At 54.0% G+C, this 18,847-nt stretch overlaps 1 protein-coding gene across 9 annotated transcripts in view; it reads left to right on the top strand.

Annotated features, from left to right (window-relative positions):
- Positions 1-18,847, top strand: part of ERI3 (ERI1 exoribonuclease family member 3) — a 133,698-nt gene that overhangs the window by 99,123 nt on the left and 15,728 nt on the right. For 7 of the 9 annotated variants that reach the window (XM_012775946.3, XM_012775941.3, XM_075997643.1 and 4 more), the window contains one exon: positions 5,281-5,380. The exons of the other annotated variants lie outside the window; for them this stretch is intronic. In XM_012775946.3, coding sequence (XP_012631400.1) covers positions 5,281-5,380 — 100 coding nt within the window. The remainder of the gene's footprint in view (positions 1-5,280; positions 5,381-18,847) is intronic. 9 annotated transcript variants of the gene reach the window in all.

Raw genomic sequence — 18,847 nt, 5'->3', positions numbered from 1 at the left:
TCAGGTATAGCTGGGGGAAAGTACCACCATCCCATTTTGTAAGAAACTGCAGCTCAGAGAGTTTTAATAACTCATCCAAAGTTATGTTGCTAATAACTGGCAGAACTGGGAGTCAAATCCAGGTTCATCTGACTCCTGCATACTGAACATACTGCTTTTCTATGAGGCATGGGCTATTGGGTGTGCCATAAGTATACATGGCACATGCCATCCTAATATTTACCTGTGTCCTGGGTACTTGGTTCACCAGCTGTGGAAGAGTTGGTCAGTTGGATAAAAAGTTAAGTAGTATTTATATGTCAGACTTTCTCTCCCCCATCTTCTAGAATGTCATCTTTATAGCTTCATCTCTGTTGGGTGTTAGGGGAATGGCAGGTGGTTTGATGTGGTTCCTAATCTTGGGAAATGGCCTGTGAGCCTTAGGCCCACAGGGTAACAGGTCATCCAGAGGTATGGTAAAAGGCCTGCTCCTGCCCAGCACATGGTGAGGCTGCATACGCTGGATGTGCTGGTGCCAGCTTGGAAGCTCTGGATTTTCTGGAAGTCGCAGAGTAGTCTGTTCTTCCATGTGTGGGCTGAACTAGGTTCTAGCCCTTTAGCCCAACCACTGCCCTGCCCCCTCTGTGCCCACCCCATTCTTAGGACCCTGATAGGTGGTGTATGGGTGGGCAGAGACACCATAGCAGCTGTTGATGCCTCTTCTTTCCTCTTTGAAGGATGCTGCTGCCGATGAGGGCTACTTCATCTATTAAACCCAATACACTTGTCGCAGCTGCTAAGCCCCCGTAAGCCGCCGGGCGCCGTGTTTGTGATGGGACTGACAGTGCATGGAGGAGGCTGATTATACACGATTCCATTTCGCGGGCCCAGCAATGTAATTTCACAGGGCGATCAGCGTTTGCATGTAATAGCAGGCTGTGCTGAGGTGTCAGAATATTAAAGGCGCTAATGGCAAAGCTCCCTGTTACACAGGGGGCCACCCGCCGCGCCTACAGCAGGGCTGTGCGGCAGGCCCGTCGCAGATGGCTGGCCACTAAGCTAATGGGGCAGCAGCCAAGGCAGGCAGAGCCACGAGAGGGGAGAGCCAGGCGGGAACAGCTCGGCACCTGCTTCCCTGCGCATGGAAATGACAGCAGCCCAGGGGAAGGGAAATGCACGTGCCTGCCTAGCACAGGACTGGGGTGGGCTGGTGTGCTAGGCCAGCCTCTTTCACCTCAACTCCACCCGTCCTAGTGGCTCAGCACCAGTACCTGCCCTGTACAGGATCCAGGAGCTCCTCAGTCTCCACCTGCCATGCTCTCTGGCCAGGAACCCCAGTGGGTAGGTGCTGACTGCACCACTGGGCAGGTGGGCCCTGATGCTGGGCAGGTGGGCCCTGATTGCTGAGAGAGGTGCAGCTGGAAAAGTGGCACCCAGAGTTTGGAGCCAGCGCTGGGAAAGAGGCTCAGGCACAAGCTCATGGAAAGAACTCTAAACAGATTCCTGCCCCATACTGATCAAGGTCAGAGAGCTTCTGGGCCCCTTTCCCCGCACACCCCACAGGCTGGCAGGAGTGAGCAAGGGAGCAGGGAGAGGGAGCAGAGTAAAGGGCTGAACACAAGGCCCACTGGTGGCTGCTTTGCTGTTGGCATGTGGAGTTGGAAGGCAGTGCCTTAAGATGTTGCTCCTTCTCTCTAAGTTGACTGCCCCAAGCCCTTGTGCTCACTCCTGCCACTCTCCTTTGTCCTTGCTGAGACTTCTGTCTGGAATGTTGCACTCTCCTATCATCTGTCAGATGCTCCTGGCCCTCTAGTACCACTCCCTCCAGGAAGTTGTCCATGCCCACATGGCCTTGTTGTCTTCAGTGTCCCCACTGCAGGCAACCCACAGGACTCAGCCTCCCTAATCCCCCTGCTCTGACAGTCCCTGGGTACTGGCCTTGACTTCTCAGCTAGAATCTCTAGGCATAACCCATATCACCTTGCCCTGAGCTGGACTCCCAGGAAGGGCTCTCCTAAAACGTGTAGACAGATGTAATCTCTTAAGGAGAGCGTGTAGAGGGAGCAAGGAATGAAAGGACAGGCAGAGTCACCTGAGAGTCTGATGCATGTGTGGTGTGCCGCATATATGTGGTCGGGCCACGTTGTGGTCTACATATCTGAGCGGGAGGGGCATGGGCTTTAGAAGTGAGTGCCGGGGTGGTGGTGTGTGGGTGCAGGTGCAGAGGGGCAGTAGGTGGGAGTATGTAGACCATACAAAGTTTGCTGTAGGATCCTCTGTGTTCTCTAGGTGGCTATCTGTGTCTGTGCTGTGCCTGAGGGGTACTCGGGATGACAGGAGCTGAGGGAAGCTTGACGTGCTGGGCCCCCGACACTGTGCCTAGGGTGGTTCCACGAAGCTGGTGGTTATGTCTGAAGGTTAAGCTCTGCAGGGGTGTGTGTCGGTACCTGGGGGAGACGTGCCAGGGTTCTCAGCAGGGCAGCAGGGGGAGAGCCCAGGCTGAAGGAGAGCAGTTTTAATTAACCGTTTTTAATATCATTTTGGACTTTGGCTGGTATGTGAAAGCCCCGCTGGAAGCAGCATTTGTAAAAATTAAATCCCTCTTATTAGGAGCTTGGCAGACCCATGTGCACGCGCCACTCCTCCCCCCACCCTATACCCCCCTGAGGAAGTGCTGGATGAGGCCATGTCACGGTAGCAATTGGTTATCACGCCTTATCTGGGAATATGAAACTGTGCGGCATGACACCCGCGGCCGCAGTGGAGACGCCAATTCATCTCGCCCTCGCTCTGACAAGCTAGACTGCCCTTCCTGAAAGGCATCCGTCAGGCGGGACCAGGCTGCTGCCTTGCCTGGCACCTCCGCTTTCCTGCCAGGGACTCCAGCTTGCCCTGGCCCAGCCTGGCCCTCCTGGGCTCTGCTGCCCTCCATACCCCTCCCGCTCTGCCCAGTCTGCAGAAGATCTTGGGGAGTCATAATTACAATAATAATCTAATCATGGTGATGCGCAGGGCAAGCATCTAATGTTATCTGAAGTGGTCTTCCCGCTTAGCTGCGATAAGACTCAGAATGACGTGCAGATAACGCTGAGCTGCCCTGTCCCCGAGCTGCAAGCAGAGCGGAGGGGCCTCAGCAGCCCTGCCGCCCGCCCGCCGCTTTAAGCCGGGAAGCGGCAGCACCTGCTAATGCAAGTGTTTAATATTTGATGGGCTGGGATAAAGCAGGATCACCTTCGAATTGAATTGAGTGTCAGCCGAGAATCTATTACTGAAATTCGGGTGTGATTTGACAGCAAAGTAGACGATGTTATTCTTCACTAGTTACTGCAATCTTCTCCCCGACATCACTTAAATATTTTTTTCTTTGCTTGAGTAAACACACATTATCCTTCTTTTTTCCCCCTTCCTTCCCTTTTTCCTTTTTAGAGGGGAAAAAAAAAAACCATCCAGCTCGCCTCCTCCAGGCTGATAGAGTAGATTGTTATTTCTTTATTTGTCCTATTAAATGGAATTTCTGATCGTTTAATCCGGCCTTTGTAAGTGATTTTAAAGTACTTGAAAGGCGGCCGCCACTGCTCTCTGGCCCACTGCGCTCCAGCCTCAGCCCTGACCAGGCTCAGCAGCTCTTCCAGCTGTGCACCGCCCACTGGCTGCTTCCCTTGCTGCCTGCGTCCCGCTCTGCCCTGGCTCTAGGCCAGCGTCTTCTCCCCTGTCCTTGAGCCTCACACTCAGCCCCCGATTTGTGGGTTCAGCTGTGACCTAGGAAGAGGTTGGCTGGGAAGTTGGGCTGCGGCTGGTACATCTGTGGTCAAGGAACATGGCTTTGGAGGGTGCTGAGGTTTCAGGACACTGGCCTCTAGCCTTCTAGTCCCCACAGTGCTGACGGGTTGGTTAGTTTCTGCAGCTGGGAAGGAAGGGTGGACAGAGTCTGTGCCCTGGGCTTTGGCACAACCCCTGTGCCCAGCTTCCTGGCTTGTGTTTCTGACCCTATGCTGGGCCCTTGCCCCTCTGTGTTAGTGGGATGGGGACCTCCTGGGCCTCAAAATGGGCTGGAGCACCGTAGTGCCCATCTGACCATGGCTGGCAGTCACTTTGGTTCCATCACAGGATGCTGTCACCCTCTCCCCCCACAACTTCTAGAATTCACCTAAGCTTCATTCTTATTGATCACTGTCCTTCCCACTGTCCTGACAATGGGAAAAGGGCAGCCTGCTTTTTGGGGACTTCAAAAGTGAGGGGATGGGTAATGTTTGAAGATTCAACTAGCTGCCAGGCCCACTGGTAGAAGCCCAGGACTTTGTTAGCAAGATAAGCTGGAATCAAATTCTGTTTGGCCACTTCATAGCATTCTAAGCCATGTAAGTCTCTTCTTTCTGGACCTCAGTTTCCTCATCTGTGATGTCAAGTCAGTCGTGCCTGTAAGAGAAGGTGCTGTCCTCTTCCTGCCATGTGTCCCTCAGGTGGAGGTTGCTGGCAGGTGGAGGGAGGGGATGGAGGGGGGGGGCAGCGTAGTGCTGGGGGCCTGAGCAGATCGATGCCCCCAGCACTTCCTTCCCCAACCCCAGGAAAACAATTAAGTACAGATCGATGGGTGGCCGCTTTGAATATGCATAAGTGAGCACTTGACCTTCAGCAGAGCATCTGCTCCCCCCACCACACACACACACACACACACACACACACACACACACACACACACCCTCATGTACTCCCCTCACAGCTGCTTGAGTTGAGCAGGTGACCTTACTCCACGCCTCAGTTGAGCCCCCACATGACACACAGAGACTTCCACAGCCAGGCCTGCTCAGGGCCCTGGCTTTCATATTCCTATCTCTAGAGTGAAGTTTGGATATGCTGGACTCCAAGGTGCTTCCTGAAGCCAGACTTGGTGACCAGTAATGCCGTGGGGAGGGAGCCCAGCAAAGTGCTTGGGGCTCTGGAGAGGGGGGAATCTAAGGGGCCTGCATGGTGAAGGGGGTGCCCTGGTGAGAGGAGGGCTCCTGATGAGGAAGATCCTAGTCACTGGGAGCTCTCTAGAGAGGAGCCCTGATAAAGGGTACTCCATGAGGGCTGAGGGCTAGGGACTTGGTTGGGAATAAGCCCTGGAGAAAGGGAACTCTGGAGAAGGAAGGGATTTTTTGCTAGGGAGTGGCAAGGGGACCCAGCGAGGGGACTCTCACAAGGTAGCGTTATGAGAATAAGCCCTTGGTGGGAAGATCTGGGGGTGGGGGGAGACCTGGTGAGTATGGTTGGTTCAGGGATCAGGGCCTCTGTTAATCACTCTTGCCTCCTGTCTTCCAGGCTTACAGCTTCGCCATGGGCTGCTGGCCCAAGAATGGACTTCTAGACATGAACAAGGGCCTCAGCCTGCAGCACATAGGTCGGCCCCACAGCGGCATCGGTCAGTCCCTTCGAATATCCCCCTGGCAGCTTGGTCAGTCCCCTGCCTGCCTGCCCCAGTCTTCTGGCACGCAGAGGGATTCCATGGCTCGTTCACTGCCCCAGCAGGGCTCTCTCCATAGCTGGGGAGTGGGAGAGGGGTGGAGTGAGGGGATTACTGAACAGGACCACTGGAAAGCACCTCTCAAAACATTTCCGAGGAGGTTGGGGTCTTGGCTTTGGGTGAGTCACAGGTGGCCTTGGATTCAGGCCAAGGTTCCCTCTCACTGGCTGCATCCCTAGTGGGCAGTGTCCTCACAGGGTGGGCACATGTCAGCTTACCCAGCCCCCATGGAGCTGGAGGAGGCTGTTTAATATTGTTTCAGGTCTGTGGCCACTAAACTGGACGATCAATGGGAGTTAAGGAGATGAATTATTTAAACCTCACCAGCTTTTAATTAGTCGGGGTCCTTCTGACCGATGGCTCCGTCCACAGGGTATTGACTCCCCCTCAGGAGCGGCAGCCTCCATTGAGCGCTGCCTGGGTTGGGAGGGGCCACTTGGGGTACCAGGTGGGGGTACACCCTCAGGGGGATTCCTAGTTGGTAGGAGAATGGAGTGGCTATGATTCCAGACAATTGGAGGCTCTGCTAGCTTTTGATACATCAGTATGAATATGTGTCTGTCTGTGAGTATTTGTATGTCTACATATGTGTGACACCATTAGCTAAATGTCTCTAAGAGTGTAATGTGTCTATAATTATATTAATATGCGTCTGTTTAAAGGGGGTGTGTGTATGTATAACAACGTATCCGTATTTTTCTGAGGGCATGTGTCTGTTTAGGGAAACAACCACCGGCCTGTGTGTATCTGTCAGAAAGTGTATCTGTTCGTTTCTGTCTCTTATTTTGTTTGCATACGCACATGTGTGCATGCAAATACTGTCAAGTGGGGTACTTGACCAGGGCATAGACTTTTTCCAAGTGAGGAGGAGCTAGGGTATTCCTGGGTGGTGCTGCAACATTATTACAACCTGCGTACCTTTGGGTAGGTATCATTATGGGGACTGGAGAGATATACCCGAAGGACCTAGGAGTAGCCCCTTTATCCATTCCACAGACATTCACTGGTACCTAGTGGGTGCCGAGCATGCTGAGTAGAAGTTCCTGTCCTCAGGGAGTGCATATCCTGGACAGAGACAGAGAATGAAACAGGCGCTTGCCACCCAGGGGACTAAGGGCTGTGATAGAAGCACCTGCATCTCCCCAGGGGAAGTGTTCCCTGTCCTCAACTGCCAGGGTAGCTTTTGCTTCTTCAGTTACATCTCACTGACTCCTGGGATGCCCCATATCATTCTTTTTGGGACATCCCAAGGCTCTTCTGAGGTCCAGGATAAAAGAGGAAGCAGTCAACAGGCCTGGGGAACTGGGGGTACTCCACTGGAACTGCTGTTCCCCCCCATAGAAGTTCTCCATGCAACTTAGAGATGTGCAAGGTGATGTGCCTGGGAGATCAGCAGGAAGTTTCCTAAAGAAGAGAACACTTGAGTTGGGATCTTTGAATGATGAATAGGAGCTTGCTAGGCAGAAAAAATGTAGGGGTATTTTAGGCAGGAAGACTATGTGTACAAAGACCAGGGGGGCATGAGGGCCAGTGTATTGAGAAAACAAGTTCAGACGTCTACAAGTAGTTTCCTGTGACTGGAGTGGAAAATTTGGGTTTGGGAACAGCCAGAAAATAAAGACGTAAGCAGGGCCTTGAATGCTGCATAGTTAAAGGGTGTAGATTTTTCCTGAGGTTTTGAGGTGATATAGGAAGTTTGTGAACAAGAGAATGATCAAAGCTCTGATGCAGAATCAATGAGAATGTTTGTGCTGCACAAAACTAGTTCTTAGTAGGTGCTCAATAAATGCATGTGGATGAATGGATGAATGGGTACATGGCTAAATGAATCCATGAAAGAGGGATGGGAAAGGGAGGGACCAGAGAGAGAGAACCAGTGAGAAGACTTGTTTTGTTCCAGGGGAGAGGGACCTGTTAGTCCTTGAGTCTGGCTGGTGGGAGGGAGAGTGGGACTGGGTTAATGCACCCTACATGGCCTTGATATGGGTGCCCTGCTTCTGTGTGTCTGTCCCAGGGAACCCCTTTGTGAGAAGATACATGGACACACTCTTGGTTCCTCTTGAGACTCAGTGATGCCCCTCCTGTCTGTTCACCCTGTTGACCCTGGGTTAGGATCCCTGAGGTAGCCCTTCCTCCTTCAGAGAAGAAAGTTTCTCCACCTGGGTGGGCCCCATAGGGCAGCCCAAGGCTTTGAGTGACAGTGGAGCAAGGGCTTTGGAGCCACAGGAAGTTCTGGCTCCACCACCAAGGACCCTGTGACCTTAGATGAAGGACAGTGCCACCTGCCTTTCAGGGCTGTTGGGAAGGTTCCACAGATCAGCTGTGTAAAGAGCTTGTGCAGTGCCTGGCACATAGTGGGTGCTCAAGGAGCTCCCTCCTCTCGTGCCTTTGCCAGCACCAGGGCTCCCTGGGGGGTTCTTGGCACTTGGTCTTTGTAGTCTCTGAATGAAGAGGGCTGCCCTGCCAGCTCTGGCTGCCTCCGAGGTGTGGGTGAGGGTGCTTGGAAGGGAAGGAGGATGCAGGGCATTAATTGGGCTGGGAGAGGCGGGGAGGGGAGGCGTGGGTTTTGAGCAGTGAGGTTAATGGCCCTCGCACCAAAGAGACAGCTTTAATGAGCTTCAGCTGGCGGTGCCCCGAGTTACTGTGCGTGCTAAAAGGGTCGCGCTGTAAGAGTTTGATGTGGACTGCTTCCCAGCCCTGGGGTCAGGGGTCAGCTCCTGTCACTGGCCACTCAGGCTGGTCCTCAGTGACATGGTGCTAATTAACTGTGTGAGGAGCTGCCAGCCTGGAGTGGGGAGTGGTATGTATATTGGTGGGGGGTGAGGCGCACTGGGTGATGCTGGGTGAGGGTTCTGCAGATCCCACAGCTTAGCCATCTCCAGAATCTGCTTGGTTCCTGCAGTGCCTCGGGAGGGTGGCATGGGTGGTGTGGAGGTGCCAAGAGAGCAAGGAGGCCAACTAGCTGGAGTGTTGGGGTGACAGGTGCAGGGCAGGGGACCAGCTGTAGAAGTAGAGAGGGCCGGTTGGCATGGTGGTGCATGGCAGGCTGAGATGTTTGGGGGCAGCTGTGGGAGTGTTTGGGACAGGGAAGTGACTTGGTCAGAGTTGGGCTTCAGTCAGTTCAGTCTGGTAGTTAGCAGAGGAAGGCCTTGTGAGGAGAAACTACAGGCAGGGAGGCCAAAGGAAAGGTACAGTAAGGTAAGCAAGAGGTCATGGTTAATTCAGAGCCAGGATAGTGGCTGTGGAAATGGAGGCCATGAACCAGATAAAACTTTAATTCAATACCTGTCACCTTGTACCTCTATATGTCAGGAACTGCACTAGGTGCTAGCAATGTATTGGTAAAGATGATGGCCACAGGGCTCACAGGTGGGCTTGGCCTTGGGCACCGAGAGAGAGGTACGGTTAGGAATGGCCATGGAGGGTCCAGAGGTGGTGGAGTGCTGGGCAAAAAGGCTGTTGGAGGCTTGTCAGTGAGGTATCTGACGGGAGGGACACATCCTCCTGGGGTAGTGGATTGGCCTTGTCAGCCTGGTGAACAGGGTGGTACCGGAGCGGGTTGTGGGTGAGGAAGGACTGTATGTTTAGAACTGCTGACTTCCAGGACTGCCAGTGGGTGCCGTCAGCATCCTGGGTTTGGGCCCAAGGCTCTGAGGCAAGGCAGCTTCCATGGGGGACCGCTCAGTGTTCCTTCTGTCATTTCAGCAAAGGGTCAGCAAAGCATTCACAATATTTTAGGGCACTTTATATTAGCTAATTTAATTTTCATAACAGTCGTGTGAAATGAAGGCATGCATCATCATTCCTGTTTTATAGATGAGGCTAAGTTCAGTGACTTGCCTAAAGTCACACAGCCAGTTGAGTCGAGGAGCCAGGATTCAAACCGAAGTCCATCGAGTACAGAGCCTGTGTTCTCATCACTGTGCTGAACTACGATATACCTTTTTGGTATCAGGCTTTGTGCTACCGACAGAGATGATGTGGAAGAAAACAAGCTCACTTCCCTCATGTCCCTCAGCATCATGTGAAACACACAGCCCTTGACAAAGCCTCAGTAGCAGCAGCCGAGGGAGAGGGAAAGGCGACATTGCCACTCCTTCACCCTCTTACAGTTGCCTTCAGAGCCAGGGTTCTGGGCTATTAGCACTGACCTCCTTCTGGCCCTGACAGTTCTATGTGATTTTGGTTTGCTCTCCACCTCTTGGCCCATCTACCAGGGGCCACCGCCTCTGGGAATCTGGCCTGGCCCCCCCAGTGTGAATATACTGAATACACACTGGAGTCCTATTGTAATTTGTTGGAGGTAACAATTTGGCCCTTACATACTTGGGTTCTCTAAGGGCAGGGCCTGAGCCTCCTTCCCTTCTTTCTTTCTGGAAATATGCACAGGAAATGTCAGTAAAATGTTAACTGTTATTGTGACATGGAGGCCCCAAAGACTGCTGGTTTCACTGGCTGGGAGAGTAACTGCAACCTTCCCTGACGCCCAGCTGTGTGGTCCTGCCTTTGGAGCTTAGCCCCTCTGCTCCAGGACTGAGGAGACCCCTCTGAGACCTGTGGTGCAGGTGGCATGGCCAGAGACCAAGTGGACTCTCACAGAAGTGTGCCACCCAGGATAGTTTGGCAAGAGTGCTGGGCTGGCAGGAGGCAGGGTGGAGGCTTGGCCCCCGGAGGGGGCAGCACTGGCCTGTGGTCTCCCCTGAAGGAGTGGGGTGTCTATCAAGAGTCCAGTCAGAACGCATTAGCTCTGTGACACAGATCTCATTAGTGCCCGTGAGAGGTGTCACTGCGGGAGAATCGTCGGCTCAGGGAGACGCTTGTACCAAAAGGAAGAAAGGACAGTGACAGCCTTTTCTCTGCCGCCTCTGCCGCCACGCTCACTGGGCCGCCCGCCCTCCTCCTCGTGGGGGGGTGGGGGTGCTGGCTAATGAGCTCGTCTGCAGTACAGCTTTGCCTTCCCCTCCTTGAAGTTTCCCAGGTCCCTCTGAAGACCTCAGGCCCAGGATTAGCACACACCAAACGCCAGCCCCCCTCTTGCCCAGCAGGGAGTTCCTTCTGATCACCCTGCTCCTGCTACCATAGGCAAGGGAAAGGGGGTGGTGCCAAGACAGAGCCACCATGGCCTGGGGGGAGGGGGGCTCACACCTCTGGGCAGCCTCAAGCCCCTCTGTATCCCTTGGCAGAGTGACCATGGCCACCTCTCACAGAGTGCTCTTGCTTGCCAGAGCTGTAGTCATCTCCCCTCCCCTTTCCCCTTGACATCTCCTAGCCTGGCAGTGTCCCCCTCCCTGTGGTGAACCCCCCCACCCAAGGCAGGGAAGACTGTAAGGACTCTGGCTGGGGTTCAGCAGGTAGCACTGACATCTGATAGGATATGGAGCTTCAGAAGCCACAGGATTCCCAGTGTCTGGGCTTTGGATGGCCTGAGGGTAATGAAGGACTGATGTGAAGCCCCTGCAGACCTTAATGTACCCCTCCCCATCTGTCCCAGAGAGGTTGCCCCACTACCCCCAGCTATGGCCATCTTCAGGGCCAGGAGGGAGGAGTCAGTCCAGCTGCCTTGTGGGAAGGGCAGAGAACACAGCTAGAGTGTTCGCTTCCCCAGCACCACATCTAGCACTTTCTGGTGTGGCCCTGAGAAAGTGAGAAGCCAGGAGGATGGATGGGATAACTCCAGGTGTCAGCGGGGTCTCCACTGCCTACCTGGGTAGTGCTTCAGAAGAGGGGTGCTGGCCGGGCGCGGTGGCTCACGCCTGTAATCCTAGCACTCTGGGAGGCCGAGGCGGGCAGATTGCTCAAGGTCAGGAGTTTGAAACCAGCCTGAGCAAGAGTGAGACCCCGTCTTTCCTATAAATAGAAAGAAATTAATTGGCCAACTAATATATATAGAAAAAATTAGCCGGGCATGGTGGTGCATGCCTGTAGTCCCAGCTACTCAGGAGGCTGAGGCAGCAGGATTGCTTGAGCCCAGGAGTTTGAGGTTGCTGTGAGCTAGGCTGACGCCATGGCACTCACTCTAGCCTGGGCAACAAAGTGAGACTCTGTCTCAAAAAAAAAAAACGGGGGGGGGGGGGGTTGCTGGCTCCTTCCTCCCTGAGCTGACTCCCTTGGAGCTCCAGGGACATCTGAGGAATTGGTTCTTGTCAGACACCAGGCTCTGGTCTTCAGTAGCAACCACAGATGGAAAAATGGTTGGATGGATGGTGAACTGATGGACAAATGGATAGAGGAAGGCTGTGTGTGTCTGTGTCCTGTGTGTGCGGATGCATTGGGAAGTACAATCTTTGTTTCCCTACCTTCCTAGCCCCAGGCCCCAGCCTGGCCTCCCCTTGTCTCTCTCTGTATCTCCTGTCAAACCATCGCAAACGTAAATGACAAAGAAATCAGAAAGACAGATCAATGCCGGCCAAATTAGCACTTGCAGATAGACTGTGCAGGGATGTCAGCGCCCTGACCCCTGGTGATCTTGCAGCCTCCGCTGCTGATATTATGCAAATTGCATCCATCTGGCAGGACCCGAGTGCTGGCTGCTCCTACTCAGAGGAGTAATGGGCTGGGGGGTGGGCGGGAGTGTTGGAGCAAGAGTCAGTGGAGTGAGTGTGTGCATGTGTGTGCGTGTGAGAGCATGTGTTTGAGTGAGGGCTTGCGGTGCCCACCAAGCACTGGAGCACTGGGCGGTGATTGAGTGATTGACAGGGCAGATAAGGGACTGCATTGGATTCCTTTGGGCTGGGGGATTAGGAGCAGCCACAGATGGGAGATAACCAGACTTCATTTCAGTTTATTTTCCTCCTTATCCCCTCTCCCCACCTTCACTCCCCAAAAAACACAATCTCTGTAGTTTGCGTTTCCATCAATATTTGCAAGTCATTACCACCAGTTTAAGGTGAGAGACAATGTCAGGGCCCAGACCAGGCCAGCCCCTCCCCCAAGCCCCAACAGGTCAGCTGCTCCTAGCATGAGTCCCTGGAGCCTCCCAGAGTGCCCTCACTCCAGCCCCTCCCCTAGGCCCACAGCACCCATGGCACACCTTGTGAGCCAGCCCTGCTACCCACCTCACCGGAGCTAGTACCACCTGACACTCCTTAAGCTGGGCCTTGCCTCTCCACCTGAAGCTACTGCGTGACATCCTTGCCCCACAGTTAGGCTCCAGCATAGGTGCTTCTGCCCCTAGTACTATCTGTGCCCTCTGGGACTGTTTCTACTCCTCTATGGGGTTCTAGACCCTTCCCACAGCTCCTCTCACTACTGGACCCACTCCCCAGCTGGGAAAGGTGGGAGCTGCGACCAATGAACAGGGGAATTTGGTCTGGTCTGGTCTGAGTCACACCAGTTTCATTCTGCATTTGCAGAGTACCAGAGGGCTCTGAATCTGTTATCTCATTGGGTTCTCAAACCCTGTGATGGGGCTGTCATCTCTGCTGTATGTGAGGACACTGAGGCTCAAGAAGGTTGTCATTCACCCAAAGCTACTTAGCAGGGAAGTGGGAGAGCTAGAATTTGAACACAGATCTCTCCTGGTCTAGGGTTTGAGCTCTTAACCACCAAGCCCTGCCACTTCACTGCCGTTCCACAGCCACAGACACACTCACATGTCACCATGCCTGAATCCGTTTAAGTGAGCCTTCCTTGTGCAGGAGGCAGCAGGGTCGTTTAGCTCCTAGCCTGTGAACATAGAGCCTGACCCAGACCTCCTACTAGGTGGAACCAGTCCAAGCCAGGCTGAAGCAGGCAACGGGACAGGAGTCAAACAGGTCCTGCCCTCAGGAGCTGCGTGGCCAAGACAGCTGGGCTGTAGCAGGAAGGACACACAGAGGACAGAATGCACCCAGCGGCTGAGCCAGCCCAGGAGTGTGTCCCAGCATGCGGCATCCAAGCCCCTGCAGCTCAGAGAGGGACTGATGCAGCTCAGCCCAGCCAGCTGCAGTAGCTGAGGGTACATCTGTCCCAGGGGCCCCTCCAAAACTGGGTCCCTGCTGCACCCTCCCACCAGCAAGGTTGGGAGCTGGGAGTGCTGGGGACATGTCCGGGGACACGTGTGCAAGGGGAGCTTGTCCTAATGAGGAGAACATGGCTGCTAGTTAGGCAAGGGGCGGGCGGGGAGCCGCAGAGCTGATTGAAGGCAGGGGCAGGGGTCAGACAATTAGGCCCAGATCCTGCCGTTTGATGTGAGTTCTGAGGCCTCAAAGCCTCCCTTCAGCCGGCTCCCTCCACTCCCTCCTCTCCCTCCTCTTTCCTTTCTTCTTCTGCCCAAAGGCAGGAAGGATGGAAACGCTTACACTCACTGTTACTATTATTAAACCCTGCAGCAGGCCAGCCAGACCCCAGGACTCCTGCCCACAGGGGGCACCCCAGGCCCCTAGGAGGTTCCTTAGGCCCCAGAGGGGGCATTTGGCCAGAGGACAAGGCCAGGCCAGCTGAGCCCCAGGGCAGGGTAACCTGCCTCTCTTGCTTCTGAGGCTGGAGAGTGAATGGGGCCGCCCAGTGGGAATTTGGGCTCTGGGCTATTGGGGCCATATCCCAGGGCTGCTTTGGCCATTGCCTCCTGCAGGCCGCTTAGTTCTTTCCTGTCCTGTTGTAGGGGTGGGGGGTGAGGGCGTGGTTCATTCACACTCTTATCCCATCACACAAATAGTCTTCTGCAGCAGTCACATCAAAACCTTGTCCCACAAGATGAAGATACATAGAGCCACACAGCCCCACAGCACTGTCACCCCAAAGCAGAGCCCTGCCCCCAACCAGATGGCATAGCCTCACATACCGTCACAGGGTCCCATACTCTAGTCAGACCCACAGGGGCTTGCACAAAAGCCCTGGCTGTCCCCTGCCACAGGGCCCTGGGAACTAAGCCCAACTCCAGAACAGCTGGAACAGTAGTTGATCTTGTGTCCAGGGTTGGAGGGGGGGGTGCCAGGGCGCCATCCTAGGAAGTAAGCCCGGAGAGCTGGTACTGACCAGAGAGTGGGAGGAAGCCAGATTGGGGGGGCCGCGGGAAGAGGGAGGGTGGGAGCAGAGATAAATGTTAGCTCATTTCTTCCGTAATTAGTTACTCCCTCATCCCCGCGTTGTAATTGTGAACAAGCTGTAATGTTTAATTAGTCTGTAAATGAAACCCCAATTTCATAATGGCCTGGCTGACAGGGCTAAGTGAGCAGGGGAGGAGGTGGAGGGGAGAGGATAGGGAGGGCCTGCAGGGGAAGGGCAGGCTGTGGGATCACCTCCTCCTCAGCCCCAGCCTGGCCCCTGTGGGGGGAGGCTGTGTGACTGGGTCCAGTCCTGCACTCTTTCCGCTGGCCCTGCTCACCAGTGGAAGGTGGGGGTGCCTGCCTCCCCCTCAGTTCTCTGGGATGCCTCGGTCACAGCCCAGCCTAGATGCTTCTGGTCAGAGAAGCGGACTGGATGTGCCCAGCAAGGGTGCCACCTCCTCCCTAGAGACCTCTGCTCGCACCTAGCACCTCAGGATCTGGTCTTGCTCACCTAAAGGAGCCAGTGAGTGACTTAGGCTCCTCCCCCTCCTGTCCCCTGCCAAGCGGAATCTGTGGACACCCAGGCTCCTCACACCTCCCTGACCATAGGTGCCGCACTGCAGCCTGTGATGAACTGGAGCTGCCGCCGGGGGGAGCCCCTGGCCCCGCTGCTGCCTCATTGGTCTCTCCCTGTCTCCCCCACAGCATCCTCACCGCCCGCACACGCCCCCGCCCTGCCTGCCGCAGCCATAAATCTCAATTTACAAGGGCGGCTCTGGTGGGGGAGGGAGGCAGCACTGCTAATGATGGCTCCTCAGCCGGATTTTTCATGTTGCACAGTCATAAATTTTTAAGAACAGCATGGGCAGCACGTTAGCGAGTTATCGAGGCTGCCTCCGTGCTGGCTGCCTATCTCAGAGAGAGGAGGGCAGAGACCAGGTAGGGCCAAGGAGGTATTTGGGACAGGGGGACAGGGCAGCCAGATGGGTCTTAAGGCAAGGGTAAGGCTGGCCCAAGCGGACAGCTGGGGCTAGAGCGAGCCTTTTGCACAGGGCGAGGTCATGCTGCCAGAGCAGGCGGGAGCCAAGGACAGTCACTTGGGAGGGGGATCAGGCATGTAGGCATACAGACCTTGGCGTTTGGGAGCCACTGATGGATGCCTCTGCTCCAGGACTTGACACTATGATGTACAGGGAGCCTGGAGACATATGGATTTTCAAAGTGGCCACTTTGAATAGAATTACAAACCCTGAGCATGTGCACAGTGAGGCTTCTGCCCGGCAGAGCTGCACTTAGTTCAAAAATCAGGTGTGTTTTAGGTTCTTTCTTGGGAGCTGGGTTCCCTGGCATTGTGGAGGGAGAGCCCACAGAGGGAGCATATGTCTGGGTGGCCTGGAGCCAGGCTGACCTCATTCTGATTAAGGCTCATCCCTTCCAGGTTAAGTGGTCCTGGGTAAGTCATGTACCATCCTGGGCCTCTGTTTCTTTCTTTTTTAAAGTGGGTTTAGCCAGGCTCAGTGGCTCATATTTGTAATCCCAGCACTCTGGGGGGCCAGCCTGGCCAATATAGCAAGACCCCGTCTCTACAGAAAATAAATAGTAATAAAGTAGGGTCAATGATAGCTCCTAACTCTCAGGCTCACCGAAAGTAAGTGCTATAAAATCCTGAGTATACATTAACTCCTTTGTCTATTTAAATCTCTACAAAAATTTCTGAGAAAAAGATTTTTGTAGGAGATGGTGAGGTATTGACTTTGTTTAATCACTCTTTCACAAAGTACTTGCTGAGGTCGTCTGGATGCCCAGGCCAGGACTGGGGCCTCAGAGGTGGGGAAGTTCCTTCTTGGGAGGTGAGGTGAGCACTTTTGCCTGAGGGGAGGTCAGTGTTTCCAGCCCTGTGCCTGGTTCCACCACAGGGTTGAGGGGCCAGATCCAGCCTTGTCCTTCCATGGGAACGCCAAAGCCTTTAGGCTGCTCACAAGCCCCTAGGCCAGGTGCTCACCTAAGTTCCCTGATCCATCCTATTAAAGGTTAAAATCTTGACCACCTTAAGGGTGGGCGGGAGGAGCAAGTAGGAACTGAGGAGTCCTTGGAGGAAGAGGACCTAGCACCAAGGACAGCCTCCGAAAGCCCACAAGCACAAGGTCAAAAAATTAGAAGTTGCTCCAGTCAGAAGTAGTGTGAGTGTGTGTTTGTATTGGGTGTCATCAGTGAAAATCCTGTTTTCAGGATGACTCTATGGTATCCATCAGGACTAAGGCTGGTCATTAGGCAGAAGAGAGTCCCCATTCCCAGCCTTGTTGGCTTAGGGGCAGTCCCTGTGCACTTAGCCAAACTCACAGCCTCTGTCCTCTGCTGACTGCTCCTGACCCTTCTCATGCCACTCCCCTCCTGCTCCCTACACTTGGCCCTTCCATCATCTCCTCGAACCTGCCACCCTTGTCTCACCTCAGGGCCTTCCCATGTGGCCTAAGTAACTCCTGCTCATCCTTCAGAGCTCAGCTCTAAGTTTGCTTCCTCAGGGAAGTCTCCCCTGACTCCTAGACTTGGTCAAGTCCCCCTTTCCTTGTGTACTTTTACACAGCACCCTGTACCCCCTTTATAGCATTTAACCACAGTTGTAATTACGAAATTACTTGCTTGAAAGTTGTTTAATGCCTCTCTCCCCGACTAGACTGTAAGTTCCCTGAGGGCAAGAACTTACATCTGTTTTGTTCAGCTTGTATCCCCAAAGCATAGCACAGTGTCTGACACGTGTAGGCAGATAGTAAATAAAATGTGGTGTTTTGAATTGAGTTGAGCTGAGCTGACATGTCCCTGGCCCACCCCTGGGTGCCAGGGCAGGGGGAGGCGGTGAGGGAAGTGCCTGGAGCTGAGGTGGTTCCCATTAGTCCTCATGATTAATTCACAGCCACACAGTGATGGAGTGGGCTTGTCCCCAGTCAGCGCCTCCGCTGGGGCCCACCTGTTAGCGACAAACAAACAAAGGGGATAAATAATGCATTGGGAGCTGAGCCAGGCAAGGCGGCGGTATTGAAATTAATAGGGATTAGCTGAGCAGCTTGAGGATGAAATATTTACCAGGTGGGACTGGGCTTAAGGAGGGCAGCCCCCCTTCCCAGAGTCCCCAGGCATTGCTAGGCCTTCTCCAGGGCATCACTGGCTAGGACTGGGGAGTCCCAGCACCACCACTACGATCTCTGGCTGCCTTGGTTTGCAGGACAGGCTGGCCAGAACAGTGAGAGCTCAGGCCCCAGACAGTCTCCTGGCACAGTGACTCTTAGGGAAGCCAAGGTGCCAGGAAGGAAGGAGGCTGAAGTCTGGAAACTGGAGACAAAGACCATGATGTATTTGCAGGGCCTGGACATATCGAGGCTTTGGGTGGCAAGTGTCAGGGCTGAAGTAGGTTCACCTGTGCTCTTGCCCCTTTACTCCCCTCTTCTTCCAGTCCTTCCCTCCATCCACTCAATGCATATTTCCCGAGGGCCCTGTGTGGATTAACATTCATGCCCTCAAGGGGTTTGTGGTCTAGCAGGAGGTGACAGAGTGGCAGTTGTGATAGGGGAAAATTGGGTGCTGTGGAAACACAGAAGAGGTTCCCAGCACAAAGACTTGGGGGGCATCAGGCACCCCGGAGGAACAGCTGGCAAGATTGGGCCCTGAGGGACGAAGGGATGCCAGGAGAGAAGTGAGGAGGAGTTTTCTAGGCAGAAGGCCCAGCATGTGAAAAAGCCAAGGGGCAAAAGAGCCTGAACTCGGCTGTATCATCAGAGATCAGAAATGATGAAACCAGAGACCTAACCAGGGCCAGATCCCTAGCATTTTTTTTTTATTTTTTTTTTTTTGAGACAGAGTCTCACTTTGTTGCCCAGGCTAGAGTGAGTGCCATGGCGTCAGCCTAGCTCACAGCAACCTCAACCTCCTGGGCTCAAGCAATCCTACTGCCTCAGCCTCTCGAGTAGCTGAGACTACAGGCATGTGCCACCATGCCCGGCTAATTTTTTTTTTTTTTGTATATATATTAGTTGGCCAATTAATTTCTTTCTATTTATAGTAGAGACGGGGTCTCGCTCTTGCTTAGGCTGGTTTCAAACTCCTGACCTTGAGCAATCTGCCCGCCTCGGCCTCCCAGAGTGCTAGGATTACAGGGGTGAGCCACCGCGCCCGGCCTAGATCCCTAGCATTTTATAAAGGGGTGTGGATGCTGTCCTGAGCAGTGAGGAACCATTGGATGTGGTGTTGGTTGTTTTTAATGTTTGTTGTTGTTGTTGAGATGGAGTCTCACTGTTGCCCTGGATAGAATGCAGTGGTGTCACCATAACTCACTTCAACCCCAAACTCCTGGGCTCAAGCAATCTTCCTGCCTTAGCTTCCTGAGTAGCTTTTTATCCCTTAACTC

Source organism: Microcebus murinus, chromosome 2 (genome assembly GCF_040939455.1).
Source record: "Microcebus murinus isolate Inina chromosome 2, M.murinus_Inina_mat1.0, whole genome shotgun sequence".
Lineage (NCBI taxonomy): Eukaryota > Metazoa > Chordata > Mammalia > Primates > Cheirogaleidae > Microcebus > Microcebus murinus.
The sequence above is the reverse complement of the archived record's forward strand: the minus strand, read 5'-3'. Positions and strand labels throughout refer to the sequence as shown.